This window comes from Ahaetulla prasina, chromosome 2 (assembly GCF_028640845.1).
Source record: "Ahaetulla prasina isolate Xishuangbanna chromosome 2, ASM2864084v1, whole genome shotgun sequence".
Taxonomy (NCBI): domain Eukaryota; kingdom Metazoa; phylum Chordata; class Lepidosauria; order Squamata; family Colubridae; genus Ahaetulla; species Ahaetulla prasina.
This window is the reverse complement of record NC_080540.1, coordinates 206,667,169-206,686,361: the sequence shown is the minus strand read 5'-3', so window position 1 is coordinate 206,686,361 and position 19,193 is coordinate 206,667,169. Positions and strand designations below refer to the sequence as shown.

The following is a 19,193-nucleotide window of genomic DNA, read 5'->3' as shown; positions in this document are numbered from 1 at the left end:
GAGTAAAAAGTAACTCTTGGCCAGGGTGAAATCCAGCAGGTTCTGGAGAACCGGTAGCGGAAATTTCGAACAGTTCGGAGAAATGGCAAATACCACCTCTGGCTGCCCCCAGAGTGGGGTGAGAATGGAGATTTTGCAGTATCCTTCCCCTGCCACGGCCACAGAACCGGTAGTAAAAAAAATTGGATTTCACCACTGCTCTTGGCCAATGCTTGGATGAGCCCGTGATGTTTTCTTGACAATAATTTTGGAAGTGGTTTGCTGTTGCCTTCCCCTGAAGGCTGGGAGTGTATGAAAGTTGCTCGGTTAACATCGTATCTAAAGCAAGACTCAATCTCTTTTGTTTCTAGTCTGAGGGCCTTTCACTTCTACACCAAATTGATTTTTATTCCATATTTGTAACTCGGGAATTATTTAAGCAACCCATCCTTCGTAGAAACAGCAGAAATGAAACCTAGAATGTGACAAGACCTGCATTTCAGAGAGCGTTAACACAAAACCCACACGGGTTTAATTCATATTTCCCGTGACCCGAGTGGCCAGGATAATCGGGACCTGGGCCTCCGGCTGATGTTATGTAATGCCAGGTCCGCGGTTAATAAAGCCCCCCTGATTTCAGATCTTATTCAGGAAGGGACCGCGGACGTTATGGGCGTTACGGAGACCTGGTTGGGCACCGAAGGGGGGGTTCCCCTAGTGGAGATGTGCCCACCAGGCTTCCGAGCATTCCATCAGCCGAGGGCCCAGGGTAGGGGTGGAGGGGTGGCGGTTATCATCAAGGAGAGTCTGGAGCCGAGGGAGACCACTGTGCCTCAGATAGCTGGGTGTGAATCCCTCTTCGTGAAGTGGGGTCGTAGAACTCAGGTGGGCTTGTTGATCACGTACCTGGCTCCTTGCTGCGTGACTACAGCCCTGCCTGAGCTGTTGGAGTTGCTGGCCGGGTTGGCAGTTGAAACCCCCAGACTGTTGGTCATGGGGGATTTCAATTTGCCATCAGCCTCGGCAGCTCAGGAGTTCATGGCTTCCATGACGGCCATGGACCTGATTCAGTTAATTGACGGCCCTACCCACGTCGGGGGAGGTACCCTAGACCTGATTTTTATCTCTGGCCAGTGGCTTAATGATCTGGTTTTAAATGATTTAGTTGTGGAACCTTTGTCATGGTCAGATCATTTTCTCCTTCGTCTAGACTTTCTGACCGCTACCCACCATCGCAGGGAGACGGAACTAATGCGTTGGTTCCGTCCCAGGCGCCTGATGGACCCGGAGAGGTTCCTGACGGAGCTTGGGCCGTTTCCCGAACACCTGACCCACGACTCGACTGAAGAGCTAGTTGCGGCCTGGGAACGGGCCGCGGCTGGAGCTTTGGACCGTGTCGTGCCTTTGCGGCCTCTGACCCGGCGTCGGTCTCAACCAGCTCCTTGGTTCTCCGAGGAGCTGAGGGAGATGAAGCGCCGGAGAAGACGCCTAGAGAGTGCCTGGAGATCCAGCCGCTCTGAGGCTGACCGGGCACTAGTTAGGTCCTATAGTAGGACCTACCTAGTGGCAATGGGGGTTGCGGTTCTCGTTCCTCCCTCATTGCGTCGGCAGATAACCGCCCGGCCGCCCTGTTTCGGGTGACCCGCTCGCTCCTTCAACAGGAGGGGCGGGAGGACCCCCTACAAGGGCGTGCCGAGGAGTTTAACGGTTATCTATACGACAAAATCGTTCAGCTTCGGGACGGATTGGATCAAAATTGGGTAGATCCAGGCGAGGGTTCCGAGGCCCGTCTTGTTGAGGTGGTTTGGGATGACTTTGATCCTGTGACTCCCGAGGACATGGACAGGTTGCTGGGCAGGCTGAACGCCACCACATGTTTACTGGATCCGTGCCCCTCCTGGTTAGTACTGGCTACTCAGGAGGTGACACGAGGCTGGCTCCAGGGGATTACAAATGCTTCTTTGCGGGAGGGGGTCTTTCCCGCGGCCTTGAAAGAGGCTGTGGTGAGACCCCTCCTCAAGAAGCCTTCCCTGGACCCAGCTGTTTTAGGGAACTACCGGCCAGTCTCCAATCTTCGCCACGGCAAGGTTGTAGAGAGTGTGGTGGCATGTCAGCTACCCCAGTACCTGGATGAAGCTGTCTATCTAGACCTGCTCCAGTCCGGCTTCCGGCCCGGATACAGTACGGAGACAGCTTTGGTCGCTGGTGGATGATCTCTGGAGGGCCAGGGATAGGGGTTACTCCTCTGCCCTGGTCCTATTAGACCTCTCAGCGGCTTTTGATACCATCGACCATGGTATCCTGCTGCGCCGTTGGAGGGTTGGGAGTGGGAGGCACCGTTTATCGGTGGTTCTCCTCCTACCTCTCTGATCGGACGCAGACGGTGTTGACAGGGGGCAGAGATCGACTCAAGGTGCCTCATGTGTGGGGTGCCGCAGGGGTCGATTCTCTCACCCTCCTGTTCAACATCTATATGAAGCCGCTGGGTGAGATCATCAGTGGCTTTGGGGTGAGATACCAACTGTACGCTGATGACACCCAGCTGTACTTTTCCACCCCGGCCACCCCAGTGAAGCTGTCAAGTGCTGTCCCGGTGTCTGGAAGCCGACGGGTCTGGATGGGGAGGAACAGGCTCAAACTTAATCCCTCCAAGACGGAGTGGCTGTGGATGCGGCACCTCGGTACAGTCAGCTGCAGATGCGGCTGTCTGTCGGGGTGAATCATTGGCCCGATGGAGAAGGTACGCAACTTGGGCGTGCTCCTGGATGGCGGTTGTCCTTTGAAGACCATTTGGCGACCGTCTCCAGGAGAGCATTTTATCAGGTTCGCCTGATCCGCCAGTTGCGCCCTTCCTGGACGGGATGCCTTATGCACAGTCACTCATGCCCTTGTTACCTCTCGCCTGGACTACTGCAATGCTCTCTACATGGGGCTCCCTTGAAGAGCACCGGAGACTTCAGCTAGTTCAGAACGCGGCTGCGCGGGTTATTGAGGGCGTCTGAGCTCCCACATAACACCTATCCTCGCAGACTGCACTGGCTACCTGTTGTTTTCGGGTGCGCTTCAAGGTATTGGTTACCACCTTTAAAGCGCTCCATGGCTTAGGACCGGGCTATCTACGGGACCGCCTACTGCCGGCTTCTATCTCCCATCGTCCGGTACGCTCCCACAGAGAGGGACTCCTCAGGGTGCCGTCAGCCAAACAGTGTCGACTGGCGGCCCCCAGGGGGGGGGCCTTCTCTGTGGGGGCTCCGACCCTGTGGAACGAACTTCCCCTCGGACTTCAACAATTACCTGACCTTAGGACCTTTCACCGCGAACTTAAAACTTATTTATTTCATATGGCTGGACTAGCCTGATTTTTATTTTTATTGGATGGGTTTTTAAAATTGTGTTATTTTACAGGGGAGTATGTTTTTTTAACATTTTGGGCATTTAAATTAGTTTTTTAAGGGTTGTTTTAAATTATTGTGTGTATTTATATTTTATCTGCCTGTTCACCGCCCTGAGTCCTTCGGGAGAAGGGCGGTATACAAATTAAAATATTATTATTATTATTATTATTATTATTATTATTTTCGCCCTTCCTCCAAATCCCACTCTTCCATCTTCAAAAGCCTTTTTGCAAGCTTGGGAGACCAACAGGATCGGGCTACATGGCTCTGTAGCTCCCATGGATCTAAAACTCAACTGTGACAGCAACAGTTTCCTTCGCTTCAGTTTTAGGATTCTGTTACATGGATCTGAACACCAAAGAAATCCCCTTTTTTGGGACGCTATCAAAAGGGCATCTGTGAAAGTCATTAGTCTGCTTTTCCTGTACATTCAGAGACAATGACTACCGAAGCAGCCCTGGCTTTCCTGCCTCCCCCGTTCAAAAATTCTCAGAAACAACAGAAGCTTACAAAGAAGTGGCAAGCCACCGTGTAAGTTGTGACAGAAACACAAAAAAGGAAAAAATATCTTCTCCCGGAGAGATGGCACATGCTACTCATTGCTTCGGTGCCACTACCCTGCTGAGGAAAGCTACTCAGCGTGCAGTAAGGCAGAATTCCACCCCAACACATGGATATGTGGTTTCAATAGCCAACAGACCATCTCAAAGCATCAAGGCTGATAACTATGGGCAAGGTTCCCAGCCAAGAGGACTCTAAGCAGCTGTCTTTTCAGAGCGTATAAATCTGCAGCCAAGAGAATCAGATATTATTTTGCTTTTTCAGTGGGCTAAATGCTTCCAACACTGTAAAGACTAGGTAAGATCTGATGCTGGGCATAGAAAGACATCCTAGGCCAGTGATGGCGAACCTTTTTGGCACCGAGTGCCCAAACTGGAAAGTGTGTGTGTGTGTGTGCGCACGCCAGAGTGCCAGAAACACAAAGACCAGTTGGCCGGTACGCCAGCACAAGCATGCACACCGGCCACCTGGATTTTACGCGTGCTAGAGCACCGGAAACCTGAAGACCAGCTAGCCGGCACGTGCATACCTGTTTTTTGGATGTTTTGGGGTTCATTTTCAGGCCAGTTTGGGGGCAGGTTTCAGGCTTTTTTTCGGGCCGTTTTTGGCCCTGAAAATGGCCTGTTTTTTGGCCATTTTCCAGACCGATTTCAGGCCATTTTTGGACGGTATTTTTGGCCGTCTTCAGGCCGTTTTCCAGCGCCCGCAAAGATGGCTGGTGCACATATGGTTGCCAGAAACCAGAAGAGCAGCTGGCGACGGCGCCCATGCCCACAGAGAGGGTTCTGCGTGCCACCTCTGACACGCGTGCCATAGGTTCGCCATCAAAGTCCTAGGCCTAAGGTGATATATGGAAACAGGATCCGCGAGCATTTTTATGATAGGCACACATCTACAGAGCTTGTAATGACAGTCTTCATCGTGAATACAAATGAGGAAAGCTCTGAGTTGCGGATGGCAGCAAATCAGCACACTCCTTGGTGCCTAGGCGAAAAGAAGAATTGTATTCACATTTCTGTATATCACATGAATGAGCAGCCTTTTGAAGGTTGGTAGCCATAATAGGCAGGCCATGGTCTTCTTTCATTTCTAGACTTCCAATGAGGATTTTTGGAAGCTTAACTGCTTTATAAAACCTTAGCAAGGCCACACCTGGAATACTGCATTCAGTTTTGGTCACCACATTACAAAAAGGATGTTGAGACTTTGGAAAAAGTGCAAAGAAGAGCAACTAAGATGATTAAAGGGCTGGAGATTAAACCATATGAAGAATGGTTGCAGGATTTGGGTTTGGCTAGTTTAGAGAAAAGAAGGACTACGGGGGACAGGATAGCAATATTTCAGTATTTGTGAGGTTGCCACAAAGTGGAGGGGATCAACTTATTTTCCAAAGTCAGGACAAGACGCAATGGATAGAAACTAATCAAGGAGAGAAGTAATCCAGAATTAAGGAGAAACTATCTAACAGTGAAGACAATTAACCAGTGGAACAGCTTGTGGGTGCTTCATCACTGGAGGCTTTTGAGAAGAGACTGGACAGGAACTTGTCTGGAACGGTATAGATTCTCCTGCTTAAGCAGGGAGTGGGGGGCGTTGGATTAGAAGACCTCCAAGGTCCCTTCCAACTCTTTCTTAGGGTTTTTTAGAATTATGTTTTCATGTGATTCCTGTCTCAGAATGATTTCCAGCAACGATAGTCAGAGGAGGATCTAGAACAGGGGCGGGGAACAATGGCCCTTTTATGACTTGTGGACTTCAACTCCCAGAATTCCTGAGCCAGTATGGCTGGATACCCTTAGATTATCTGGATACCCTTATATTATCTGGAGGCTGAAAATTGACAACTGATCACGGATGCCACAATTCTTGTATTCTCCTAGGCACCATGTTTTCCAGAGAGTAATGAGGAGCCACACATGCAAACCTTGGAAGGATCACTGATAACATTCTTGTAAAGTTCTTTACCTCTATGAAGGACAATATGGTCGATCATGTTCCGTTTGTATTTGGTGTGGTAGAGACAAAGAGGACAACGGAGATCTTTGGGTCCTTCCTCTGGAACTGCTGAATGCCCAGCTTCCACATGCATAGTAAAAGCAGATCTACAAACACAGAAAGTAATACACAGGCTCAGATAAGTGGGGAGAAACTTAACTCTAACCCTAACCTTTGGGTAATATTTTTTTTGTGTGTGTGACAGAAACTACAGATATCAACATTTAACAGGCATGCTATACAAATTTGTCAAGACAAATTTCTCCGACTTAAGGAACAGTGGGTTTTAATATTCCCAGGAACTGATACAGATAAAAGCTAGGCCTGACTCACGTGAAACAATAATGGTTTGTGACAACCCAGACGTTATTTTGAAAACCATGGTTTAAGGCTTAGTACAATTAGTTTTTTGCTTATTCATCAAACTACAGTGATAACAAACTATAGCTTAGGTGAAGAATGAACTCAGTCATAATTTTTATTTAACCTCTTTGCTCTCTCTTTTTTTTTGGTAGGATTAAATGTTATGTCAACCAATATTAACACAGATTAAACCTCACTGGAATTATATTAATGAATATTTGAATACAGGTAGTCCTTGACTTACAACCACAATTGAGCTCAAAATTTATGTTGTTGAGTGAGACATTTGTTAAGTGAGTTTTGCCTCATTTTACAACCTTTCTTGCCGCAGTTGTTAAGTGAATCACTGCAGTTGATAAGTTAGTAACCTGGATGTTAAGTGAATCTTAACCTTCCCCATTGACTTTGCTTTGACAAGGTCACAAAAGGGGATCATATGACCCTGGGACACTGCAACAATCATAAATATGAACAAGTTGGCAAGCACCTGAATTTTGATCACCTGGTCATTGGGATGCTGCAAAGGTCACAACTGTGAAAAATGGTCATTAGTCACATTTTTCAGTACCGTTATAAATAAATGAACTGTTGTAAGTTGAGGACGAGCTATATTCAATAGATCAATGTTACATAGATGCCAATTTCAAATATATTTGGTGGTAGCTCAGGCTGGTAAGAAGCCTGTTATTAGAACACAACAGCTTGCAATTACTGCAGGTTCAAGCCCAGCCCGAGGTTGACTCAGCCTTCCACCCTTTATAAGGTAGGTAAAATGAGGACCCAGATTGTTGTGGGGGCAATAAGTTGACTTTGTAAAATATACAAATAGAATGAGACTATTGCCTTACACACTGTAAGCCGCCCTGAGTCTTCGGAGAAGGGCGGGATATAAATGTAAATAAAAAAAAAATATTTAAAGCAAAAGTATAGATAACCAGCATGTATTCCAAAGGGAACAGGATGGGCATGTACAGTAGAGCCACAGAAAGGCATTTTAAGGAAATAAAGAAATTCATCTCGAAATAGAAAATGTGTCCATTAACCCATAATATCAATCCATCCATACAAATAGAATGGGAAATCCATATTGTCCTGACTGAGATATCTGTACATACTTCATATGGTTATCAACATGTATTTATACACAAAAAATATTGAAATGCAGAAAATTTTGTTTTCAAAGTAGAGATTGCCCAGATTGTATCTGGATTAGGATCTATTCATGCAAAGTAACTGCAGGTTCATATAATTGATATAATATATCATTTCTTCCAAAGGACATGCACCTAGCAGAGCGTTAACTCCATTTTCACAGTTTTATCCAAAAACTCCAGGAACCATTTGTGAAGTTTCTTTTGAAAAGCATGAAAACCAACTTCAGGGAATTCAAAACTTAAGAGAAGGAAGATTTTGCTGACTGCAGAACCCTACAGAGAGTCAATAAGAATTCACTATTATATCCCCCTAGGCAGGTTTCTAAATTCTTTTCCCTTCAGGGCAAATGTCAACTTTAACTAAAGAGAGAAGGTAAAGCGCTGTTGGAAGAGCTGTGTTCGCAAAGTCCCTCCCAGCCTCTGCACACATAACTTTACTGAAGCTGCAAATAAACAAGTGCGGCACAGGCAGTGCCTAGGTCAGGGGTGTCAAACTGATGGTCCACGGTCCAGATGCGTCATGCGCAGGCCACGCCCATCCCAGCTCTGCGGAGGGAAAAATGTCATGATATGACACGTGACGGCAAGATGACATGGTGAGTTTCACACCGGTGGCCTAGCCTATTTCTACATGACACAACTGCAATCTTTGTGTTGCGGTCTATGTTAGAGTAGAGACCATAGGAGGACTAGCCTACACAGCTGTTTGCAAAAGTGTGCATACTTCATACACCAATAAGGTTTTAACTCTTTTTCTGTCCTATGCATATTACAGCTGACAAGAGATTATCCATAAGCACATAGCCCTTTGCAGCTTGTGCTGCCCACTGGATTGTGTTCCTGGATTATAGTCAGAACCATCCCAAGGACCCTAAATAAAAACCACAGCCATTTAAAGACATTTTGAATGTTTTGGGGGCAAACAGCCCTTATAGGATCAGCCTCCCCAATGACAAAGTGGATTTCAGGAGAAAGTAGCCTTTTCACATGGAAAAGAGTGAAGTTATAACTCTAAGCATATGTAGTCCATTGGATTAAGTGTTCAAATTTTTGCAGGTATTTCTAGCAATGTGGATTACGGTTCTCTTACTCGTTTCTACCATCTTGTCTCAGATTCTAAAACTAAAACAGAAATCCTGTAAATCACTGATCTAGGAATGAATCCAGCGTGATATCCTTCTGAGCTGATATTTATCAGGTTGAACAATAAAGCAAATATTTTTGTCTACTTTTCCACGACCAGGACTAGAAGCACATTATAGCTTAGTACTGCTAATAAATAAGTGGGTGTGTTTGCAGTATTTAGTACAAGACACAGTTTCCCCCCACCCTCACTGTGTAAATGGGACATAAACATCAAGATATGGAAGCTGAAGTCACAATACAGAAATAGAGGGAACGCAGGTCTACTGACAGAAGTTGTGTCAGCCCTTCAAGTAGTTCAGACAAGAAGCACCAACAATGAGCATAACACTAACTTTATTTTAAGGTTAGAGTAATGTAATTTTTGCAAGACTGGAAATATCTCTCCCCTCTCTTACTTTTACTCTCCTGAAAACTAGGGAAGGTCCCTTCTGAGATGCTTTTTCCAGCCTATCTCTTCTTTGGACTCACTTATCAGACTGTTGTCTAGACCAGGGGTCTCCAACCTTGGCAACTTTAAGACTTGTGGACTTCAATTCCCAGAATTCCTTGCTGGCTGAGGAATTCTGGGAATTGCGGTCCACAAGTCTTAAAGCTGCCAAGATTGGAAACCCCCTGGTCTAGATTGTAGTTCTTCCTCCTGTCTCCCAAGGTCATTCCAACAGACCATTACAAATTGCCAGGATTAGCTGTAACTGGCAACGTAACAACCCTGAGCTATTCAACCCTGAATAGCTGCTTAATTGGCAATAGAAACAACCCTTAACTCTCCAGTGTAGCAACTTACTTAAAGCCCGTGTAAAATGAACAGTCTTTGCACTTGAACAACTTCTTCCCTCCATGTTTGTCACGATAATGACGGCGAATGCTCTGTATGTAACCCGAAGTGAATTCACAAAATTCACAGTTAAGGATGACTTCGGCTTTCTGGTCTCCTCCAGAAAGTGGGACAGGGCTAATGTTGTTATTATTCCTTGCCAAAGCTGCGGACTGATAGTGGTTCAGTTGTTGCTGGACATCTGGAGGTTCTGAATAGGAAGAATCTGCAAGGGAAAGTAAACAACTATTTAACATTAACATCAAAAAGGGGAGAGAAGGAAGGAGGACAAAGGAAGAACTGAGTTTGAAATTTAACTGCAACGCTAGATCAATGCTGCTCTAATTTATTTTTTTCATTGGTTTTAACCAATGAATTTAAACCAGTGGTGGGATTCAGCCAGTTCGCACCACTTCGGGAGAACCGGTTGTTAACTTTCTGAACAGTTTAGTGAACTGGTTGTTGGAAGAAATCATTAGGGCAGAGAACCAGTTGTTAAATTATTTGAATCCCACCACTGAATTTAACCTATTGGTTGAATTATTGTTTTAACATAATTGACAGTCAACATTATGGGTTTATTGTAGTCATTTGCTACTTGGGCAGACCGGGTCCAAAAAGGTGCTTAAACATACTTTTAAATGTAAAATAAGGTATGTAACATGAGGTGTAGCACGCAAGTGAATTTTATCAACTTAAACACGAGTCAGCTGTGTAGATGTCCATATTTATCCACATTATAAAAAACAGTGTAACCTATTTCGGTGTATTAAAAATGAAAGTGTTCTTGAAGTGGATCTGGAAGTTACAATTAGGACAAATCAAAATGATAGAGCTTCTTTCAAGTTGAGTTTGACTTATAGTTGTTTGTGTAGAGTGTTCTTGGCAGCAGTAAAAAAAATGGCTTATCATTGCCTTCTGTTGGGATGTTCTTTCAACTTTCAATCTAGCCTAAAGCCCTGGGATTTTCTAAATAGTCCGCATGCTAGCCAAGTCCAACCTGGCTTAGCTTCAAAACATAGATAAGATCAGCCAAGTGCTGCCACCTACTGAAATACTAAAGAGTATTGCAGCCACATTGTAAACTGGAACTAGTATTGACATTATTTGCTGCAAGTTTATTTTTGGGCTGAAGTTGCTGGTTTTAGCCCAGAAAATTCTACCAGGCTCAGCATAGAACTACAACATATAAAATACTGCCTCATAACTTAGCTTTCAGGTGGAAATTAGAACTTTCTTTCGATGCTTCTTTTTTGTTTTACTTTAAAGTAAGTCTAATTGCTACCAAAAGGAAGATCCAAGTACACATAATACTTTTATTAAAAGTACGCACATCTACTTTTTTTTAAAAGGGATATTGGAGATGGACTGCAAAAAATGAGGATGATCGTTAGATAGAAGGAAAGAATTAGGAGTTTTTCTAACAATTTCTGTATCTTTATCACCATTGAATGATCAGATCAATTCTGGTGCAAAGATTTGGGAGCCCTATCTTTCACAAGTCTTGACTTACAGGCATTCATTTAGTGACCATTAGAAGTTACAGCAATGGAAAAGTGATTTATAACCGGTGCACATAATAAAACCATCACATGATCAAAGTCTGAGCATTTGGCATTTTATTTATGACAACTGAAGCACCCTGGGGTCACGTGGTTTCCATTTGAACGTTCCCGGCTAACTTCTGACAAGCGAAGTCAATGGGGGAAGCTGCATTTGCTCAATAACTGCGTAATTCACTTAACAACTGTTGTGATTCACTTAACAACTGCGTCAAAAAAGATCACAAAAAAATTGTGCACGGCTCCCTTCACAACAGCCTTGCTTAGCAATGGAAATTCTGGTCTAACTGTGGCTGTAATCAAGGATTACCCATATGAAATAATAAGCACATATGGAAAATACTGTAGGAAGATTGAAAATGAAGGCGCTTGAAACAGGGAAAATTATCTGTCTTATTCCAGATTCAGTAAAGGGAATATCTCATTTTGAAATGTACTTTCAGCAGATTTTATTCCAACGAGGAAGGAAAAAGGTCTATGCATTATCAGCAGGCAAGCTGATTTTTACTTCTAAAATTTATGCTATACAGGTGGTCTAAAATGTACAACCACAATTGAGCTCCAAATTTATGTTGTCAAGTGAGAAATTTAAGTGAATTTTGCCCCATTTTATGACTTTTCTTGCCGCATTTGTTAAGCGAATCACTGCAGTTGTTAAATTAATAACATGGTTGGTAAGTGAATCTTATTTTCCCTTTGACTTGGCTTGTCAGAAGTCACAAAAGGCGATGACATGACTCCTGGACACTGCAATTGTCATAAATGTGAGTCAGTCAAGCATCCAAATGTAAACCAAGTGACCATGGGGATGCTACGACGGTTGTTAAGTGTGAAAAACGGCTGTAAGTCATTTTTTTCCTGTGATGCTGTAACTTTGAATGGTCACTAAATGAACTGTTTTAAGTTGAAGATTACCTGTATATGGGAATACAGATATAATTGAAGTGGGAGGCTACAAGTGCTGATCAAAACTACCCCAATATTATAATTCCAAAAAGAGAAAGATATTTAGAAACTTTGTATTTCATCCTTTAGAACTGTAAGCTGAATGTCAAATTTAGTCAAATCAATGTAACCACAAACAAAAAGGACTTTTAACTGAAGCAAACAAAAGTGGAAAATAAAAGGAGGGAATATAAATTACAATCTGAAGTAATGGAGAGATATGTCTGATGTCTAACAAGCTAAATTTATGATATTTAACCAATTTGTAAAATCACCAAAAGGTGGAACAACCCTCTAAAGTGATTTGCATGACCCTATTAAGATCACTGATGAATGAAGAGCTTGCTAGTCCCTGCTTCATTCATTCAGGGAGTGGGTAATAAACTATAGATGGATTGTGGCTTCTTTTCTTGGCTTGTCCTGAGAGAAATAACCCAGAATCTGTTTGAACAAACCACATTATTTACTTGTGGGAAAAACTGTCAAGCATAAATACAACACTGTTTAGTTCATTAAGGTAGACTTGTGCCAACTGGCTCAATCTAATTCTTGATAAGAAATTTTCTTTGATTAACTACTGTTACAAAAAGAATAACAGAAGAACAAAACAACAAAATGAAGGACAAAAGAAATAACAATGGTTGAATGGGACCTTTCTTGACTTCTAACAATTCCAATATATAGGACTAGCTGGATACCCCTGCTTCGCTACGAAACTATGTGATGGGGCGTGGAACAGACTTCTTTTCAGGTGGGGAGGGGGAGTAGAACTCCTTAGCATCAGAGAGCTGTTTGAAAAGTGAAACTATATTTGCTGTGTGAGAAAGAAGAAGACAGGAAGGAGGCTGGGCTTAGCTCAAGTGTTCTGTATTAAAGCTGTTTCCTGCTGTGAAAGTAAAATTGAAACTGAAACTCCTCTGCTTGTGTTTTGCATTTGGAACAGATTTCTTTTCAGGTGGGGAGGGGGAGTGGAACTCCTTAGCATCAGAGCGTGTTAATAACAATATAGAAAATACTAATGCTCTGATGGTCGTTTCGAAAAATCCTTTCTTAGTGAGCACCTAGAAGCCAAGAGGAACATACGTGGCAAATTTCAAGTTTGTAGGCTTTACGGTTCTGGAGATTTCGTGATTACAGCGTGAGTGGTTTTCGTGAAAGTTTCAGGTCACACTTCTTTGTCTTTGTAGTAGAAGGGGTATAAATTAAATGGTATCCACATAAGCAAAACACAGGTCTTTAAGCCTGTTTCTTTAATTTATTTATTGTGCAAGTGTAGCGCAAAGCAAGGTCAAGTAGAGATTTTAATGGGGCATAAGTTTAAATCACAGTGTAATACATTGCTTTCTTCCCTTGAGTCAAGCTGTCTTATTTAAATTTCTTCCCTTAAAATGAAGACAAAGAAAATTAAATTGCCAAAATTTAATCCTGGAATTAGTAGACTGATATAGGATATGGAAAACTGCTATATAACTTAAAACAGGGGTCTCTAACCTTGCAAACTTTTAAGACCTGTGGACTTCAACTCCCAGAATCCCTCAGCCAGCAAAACTGCTTGACAACTGGCATGTATTTATGACGGATGCAACGTCCTGGGGTCACGTTATCGCCAAACTTCCAATAAGCAAAGTTAATGTGGGAAGCCAGATTCCGTTAATGACTATGTGAGTCACTTAACAATTGCAGTGATTTACTTAATAACTGTAGTAATTTGCTTAACCATGGCAAAAAAATTCATAAATTCAGGTGTGATTCACTTAATGATTCCCTTGCTTAACAACAAAAATTCTAGTCCCAATTGTGATTGTTAAGTCGAGACTACCTATAGTAAAAATGAAAATTTCTATCACAAAGGCATGCTTCTTATGTTCAGTATGCATTCAACAGTATACAACTCAATATTTGGCTGTATTGTTCCCCATTCCATCCCCACAAACCTGCAAATAACATTGGTTTTAAACCTGCTTGTGTTTTTAGCTAATGCTTTGTACAGCTTCCTCCTGAAATTTGGCTCTGCTCTTGTACAATGTTTCTTTCAATTTTTGCTAATTTTTAAGGAAACATTTAATCAGAATATGTATAATCCCTGTTTAGAAGTGAGAGTTTATAAATCGAAGAACCTGGAATACAACAAATTGCAATTGTCCTTGTTATGAATCTAAGAGCAAAAGCATTGAAACTAAGTGAACATGGATTTAGTGGGAGATCCATACAAAACGCTTGAGTTTTCTGACACACAATATGTGCTCCCAGCAAAAGATCTAAGACAGGCAGAGAGAAAAGAAAGCAGTATTTTTCAATGCAGCATGCCAATCAGCAATAGCATTTATATACCGCTCCATAGTGTTTTTCCAGCACTCCCTAAGCGGTTTACAAAGTTAGCATATTGCCCCAAACAATCTGGGTCCTCATTTTACCAACCTCAGAAAGATGGAAGGCTGAGTCAACCTTGAGCTGGTCAGGATCGAATTCCTGTTTATGGGCTGTGTTAGCTGCAATACTGCATTCCAACCACTGTGCCATCACTCCAGATGCCTTTATCAGAAAAATCTGGGAAAGTAGTATCTACTAGTATCATTCAATCGGGTTGTGAATTAAGCACATGGCCACAACTCTTGAAAGCAACCGCATCTTTTCCTGGGATCATGAGGCAGGTGCAAAACAGTCACATGATTTCTAGAAAGACATGACTGCTTTAAACAATTAAAAACGATTGCTATGTTTACCCTCCTCCAACCACCCAATTATCTTTTCCAAATTATCTCGGCACTGTCCTAAGATCTACTTTAGTGCCTTTGGAAAGAGACAAAATTATTTTATCTAACTAATCTACTTAACGCCTGCAGCTGTCAATGTTCCTTCAGTTCTGATGATTTTCCAATTCTTAATGGTTTCTTTTAAATCTTCTTATATATGCTCATGCTTTGTATGTCATTGCTTTTAGGTGTTTATAGTCAGAGTTCAAGTATCATTTAGAGGTCCAGTACAAAATTGCACCACAGGCCTCTTTTTACATATGCACAATAGCATCCTGTGCATTACAGTTTATGAGTCATGAAAGAACCATTTCTATTTTAATTTGGAATGGCATTTTCTACATTTCTGAAATTATACCACAGCCCACACTAAAGCATTTCTAACAATTCATAAGGCACCCAACCTCACTTTGCTCTGAAATGATGAATCTTATCTCCAAGAGCACTTCAGGCAAAGATCCTGGACCAACAACTCTCTCTCTAAAACTCACAATTGCTTGCTCTGCTTTGGAACAGGAGCAAAGATGTAGGAAAACAGGTTTCTGTTTAGTATCTTCATATGTGAATTTCAGATTAGTCTCAAAAGACTTCAGTCTGGGCAGGTCTCCTTGAAAAACTTCCCCTTGTACACATTTCCTTCGTTCTGAATATACTGAAGAAAACGAGCAGCTGTTTAAAAGCTTTAGTCAATTTAAGGCAAATAAATACTTTTATTTGTGCTTTTATTTTATAGGAAAGAATGAAAGTAAAACACCCTTCTGAATAAAATGTAAGAATAGGTCATAACAATGAACTAATAGTATAATTAATCAGATGAAGTATTATCAGAGAAAAAAAGATAGCAGATACGGCTCCAAATAGCAAAAAGGCTTGCTTTAAAAACACATTCAAAATATCAGAAAGATTTATTTTTCTTTCTATTTTTTCCTAAAATTGATTTCCGAGGTAAGGCAGGCAAGAAAAACCAGTGAATGCCATGATTCAGTAGAGCTTTAAAATCAAGGTTTCCAGAGTTGAAGTTCACCGTTCATCATGATGCTCATCTACCTTCTCAGCATGTCTTTTGGGTCTTGGATACGGTAACCAAAATGCAAGTCATGGGAGAAGTCAGATAGATTATGGATCAGAGCCAAGGGTTCGGCTGAATTATGGCATCAAAACAGCAGTGACATCAATTGTGTCCTCTGCTTAGGAATCCCATGATCCCAACACTACTAGAGAAAGCCAGGAAATTCTTTCTCCGCTGACCTAGTCTATAATTAGTAAGCATCCCCTTCCACATTGATGCCTACATTGGTGTCAGGATATTTTCAGCCCTCCAAAGAATGTGTGTTTAACAGACTTTGCTAAAACTTAAAACGATTCCCAAAAAAGTGTCATTTTAATAATACATAAGATGAATTAAAGGATTGGGAAGGAGGGATTAATTTATACCAATAGGACAATCTGAAAAAGGTGAAGTCTAGGGCAGCCAAAGTAATAACCCAGAGAAAATAAGCTTTGCTGACCACAACTTCATTTGCATTTTTTGGCAGAGGTTACATATCAGAGTGGCAGTCCTCCACCTTACTTCCTTTCCTAAAACAAGCAGGACAGGGGCCATTTGGCAGGTGGGTTGCTGAAAGCTCTCAAACTCATGGTGCAGCTCTGGTATATCGTGCCTAATTGCCCCATGGTGGGTCTGTTTTTCCAACCACCAAAAATAAGAGAGCCAAAGTAGACACCAGCAAGCTCCTCCAATATAAATAGAAAATGCTGAGCTTGATTAAGCCACCCCGTATTGTCATCCCAAAATCTGAGCAACAAGTCAAGTCCAAGAATGAAGAGAAATGCCCACAAGTGTATTGAATATAAAGGCTGCACTTCACATCGGTGAGGAAACAGAAAAGGACGTTTAAGTTTCTTTTTTTACATTCTGTTGGAAGGACAAGTGTTGAGTGTTTAGAAGGTTTGCTGGGCCAGCCGAAGAGTGTTAGAATAAACAGACACACGCTCAATAGTGAGCTGCTGGCTCAGTTCCATTCATAGATGGCCTTAACGCTACAGCCGTTCAGGAGAAGCAGTGATATGTAAAGTGCAGAAAGGGAGTAAGAAGCAGCAAGCCAAATAAAATTTTTAAAAATGTTAGAAGAAGAGAAAATACAACGACAAATAGAACTAATTTATATGAATTCATGGTATTTTTTCATACCTTTCTATCCTTGCTTCCACCACAATTTGCTGCTTCATACATTACCTTTTGCTCTTAAATCATCACACCTTATTGTTTCTCAGGCACCCATAAACTCTACAGTTACTTTTGGGCTTTTCCTTCTTCTCACCCCATTCATAAGTTGTGAATCCACATCCATTCTCTCTATTCAAGCAACCTGTCTCTTCATACTGTTCCTCTTCTACATTGTCCCTCACTTTTGTATTTAATCCATTCATTTTTGATCTTATCTCCTCTTCTTTTATTATACATTATTATTAAGCACTCCATACCCCAGCATTCATTTTCACTACTTTTAAAAAATATTCACTCCTGACCAGTGGTGAAATCTGAACCATAAAAGCATTGCTTTTAAAAGTAAAAAAAAAAAAAAAAAGCCTCTGCCAATCAGGCAACTCAGCTGGGATCATCAGAGCCTTTTAAAAGCATTTTTTTACAACCTTTTTGGCCGAAGAGGTTGTAGAAGAATTAAAAGTAAAAAAATATTCTCTGATGATTGCATGGCTCAGTTGTGATCGTCAGAGCCCTTTTTTTACCTTTTAAAAGCATTTTTAACAACCTATTCGGCCAAGTGGGCTGTAAAAAATACTTTTAAAGTAAAAAAAAAGAGGCTCTGATATTCCTGTGGCTCAGCTGGGCATGGGTGGTGGGGGGAGGGATTTTTGCTACTGGTTCTCCGAACCACTCACCACCATTGCTACCGGATTGGCTGATCCAGTCCGAACCGGGAGCATTTCACCCCTGCTCCTCGCAAAAGGACACATACTACCCGGTATCTTTCTACCTGTATTTATGTATTTTATTTTTTTTCCATTTGTTTTTCAATCTTTATTAGTCATTGTGACAAGATACACAATAATAATACCGAGGCCTGAAAATCAAAGTGGAAAGATTATGGCATAAACTGGCCATGAAGGTCCTGATGGTTATTGGCATACTGGGTGCCATATCATGAAATCTTGGATGGCACTCTCCACTTACAAAAGGCCACACTGCTTGGATTCACACATATGCTATGCTGATATCTTACGACATGCTAGGTTGTTGGGAATAACTAAATGTATGTGAACGCCAACATCAGCTAAAGTATTAACAGCTGTGATTTCACACTGTTGTGTACATAATAACAACAACAACAACAACAACAACAATAATAATAATAATCATCATCATCATCATCATCATAATCATAATCATAATAATAGTAATGAACACCATGAGCATTGGCAAAATCACCATCAGTCATTTGCAAAAGACAGCTTTACCTGAGACAGTTTGCATCCTGTGATGATACTTTAACACAACAAATAATAACATCTGCTTATCCCAGGTCCTTGGGAAAAACTTAATAGGTGGATCAAAAGGCCAAATCTGGTTTAAGCATCTAGTTGACTGTGTGATGAACCATAATGTGATGCCCAACTTCCAACAATTCAGATACTATATAAATTACTATTACATGCTATATTATATTAATTATATTATATATAATTATATTATATATAACTTATTAAGGTCGAGCAGAGTGGTGTTTCTCTCTCTCCTAGGGTGCAAAGAAAAAATATCTGCTGCGGACTCTCTGCGTGGCGTCAGGAAGGACATCTGGCCAGTAAATGCTTAGCTCCATCCAGTCGCCCCGACTCTACCCTGAATTAAGTGATTAGAGGGTTGTTAAAAGGAGTGTTATTACATGTTAAGGTGCTGGCTTAGAAATCAGGAGACTGAGTTTTAGTCCCACTTTAGGCATGAAAGCCAGCTGAATGACTTTGGGTCCGTCACTCTCTCTCAGCCCAAACCACCTCAGAGGGAGAAAACAGGAGCAGGAAGGAGTAATTAAGTATTTTCTCCACCTTGAATTACTTATAAAGTAATAAAGGTGGGATAAGCAATAACATGTTGCCCAGAGATTGTAATTTGGAGATACATAAAATGTATCGACAGATACTCAGGATGTTGGCTCAATCCATCTGTTAAGAAAAATAGAGGAATTATATATCTATACTTTTACTGGAAATTCTAGGATTTACTATATGAGAAACAAATATGATATACTATTGCAGTGAAATATGCTGCTAGCATTTCCACTGTAGAAGCAGATGACAGCCAACAATTTGTGGTTACTTTGGCTCACATACAGCATCAAAAAATTCCCCATAATAAGCTATCATACATTTCCTTCTTTAAAATAAACCACTTTAGTTAAACATATAAAAATGCTGTAAGCCTACATGCTAATCAATAGGGAACTAGGCTCTTGTATGTAGTTTAATAGGCAATTTAAGCAGAAGAGTTCTTATTAACAGAGGGTTTCTTA

The 19,193-nt window shown here is 41.7% G+C and overlaps 1 protein-coding gene across 15 annotated transcripts in view; it reads right to left on the bottom strand.

The window, feature by feature from the left end:
- The window catches only part of ZNF462 (zinc finger protein 462), a 186,943-nt gene that overhangs the window by 22,297 nt on the left and 145,453 nt on the right, over nt 1-19,193 (bottom strand). For all 15 annotated transcript variants that reach the window (XM_058168896.1, XM_058168898.1, XM_058168895.1 and 12 more), the window contains 2 exons: nt 9,378-9,633; nt 5,901-6,037 (listed from right to left, as the gene is read on the bottom strand). In XM_058168896.1, the coding sequence (XP_058024879.1) occupies nt 5,901-6,037; nt 9,378-9,633 (393 nt within the window). The remainder of the gene's footprint in view (nt 1-5,900; nt 6,038-9,377; nt 9,634-19,193) is intronic.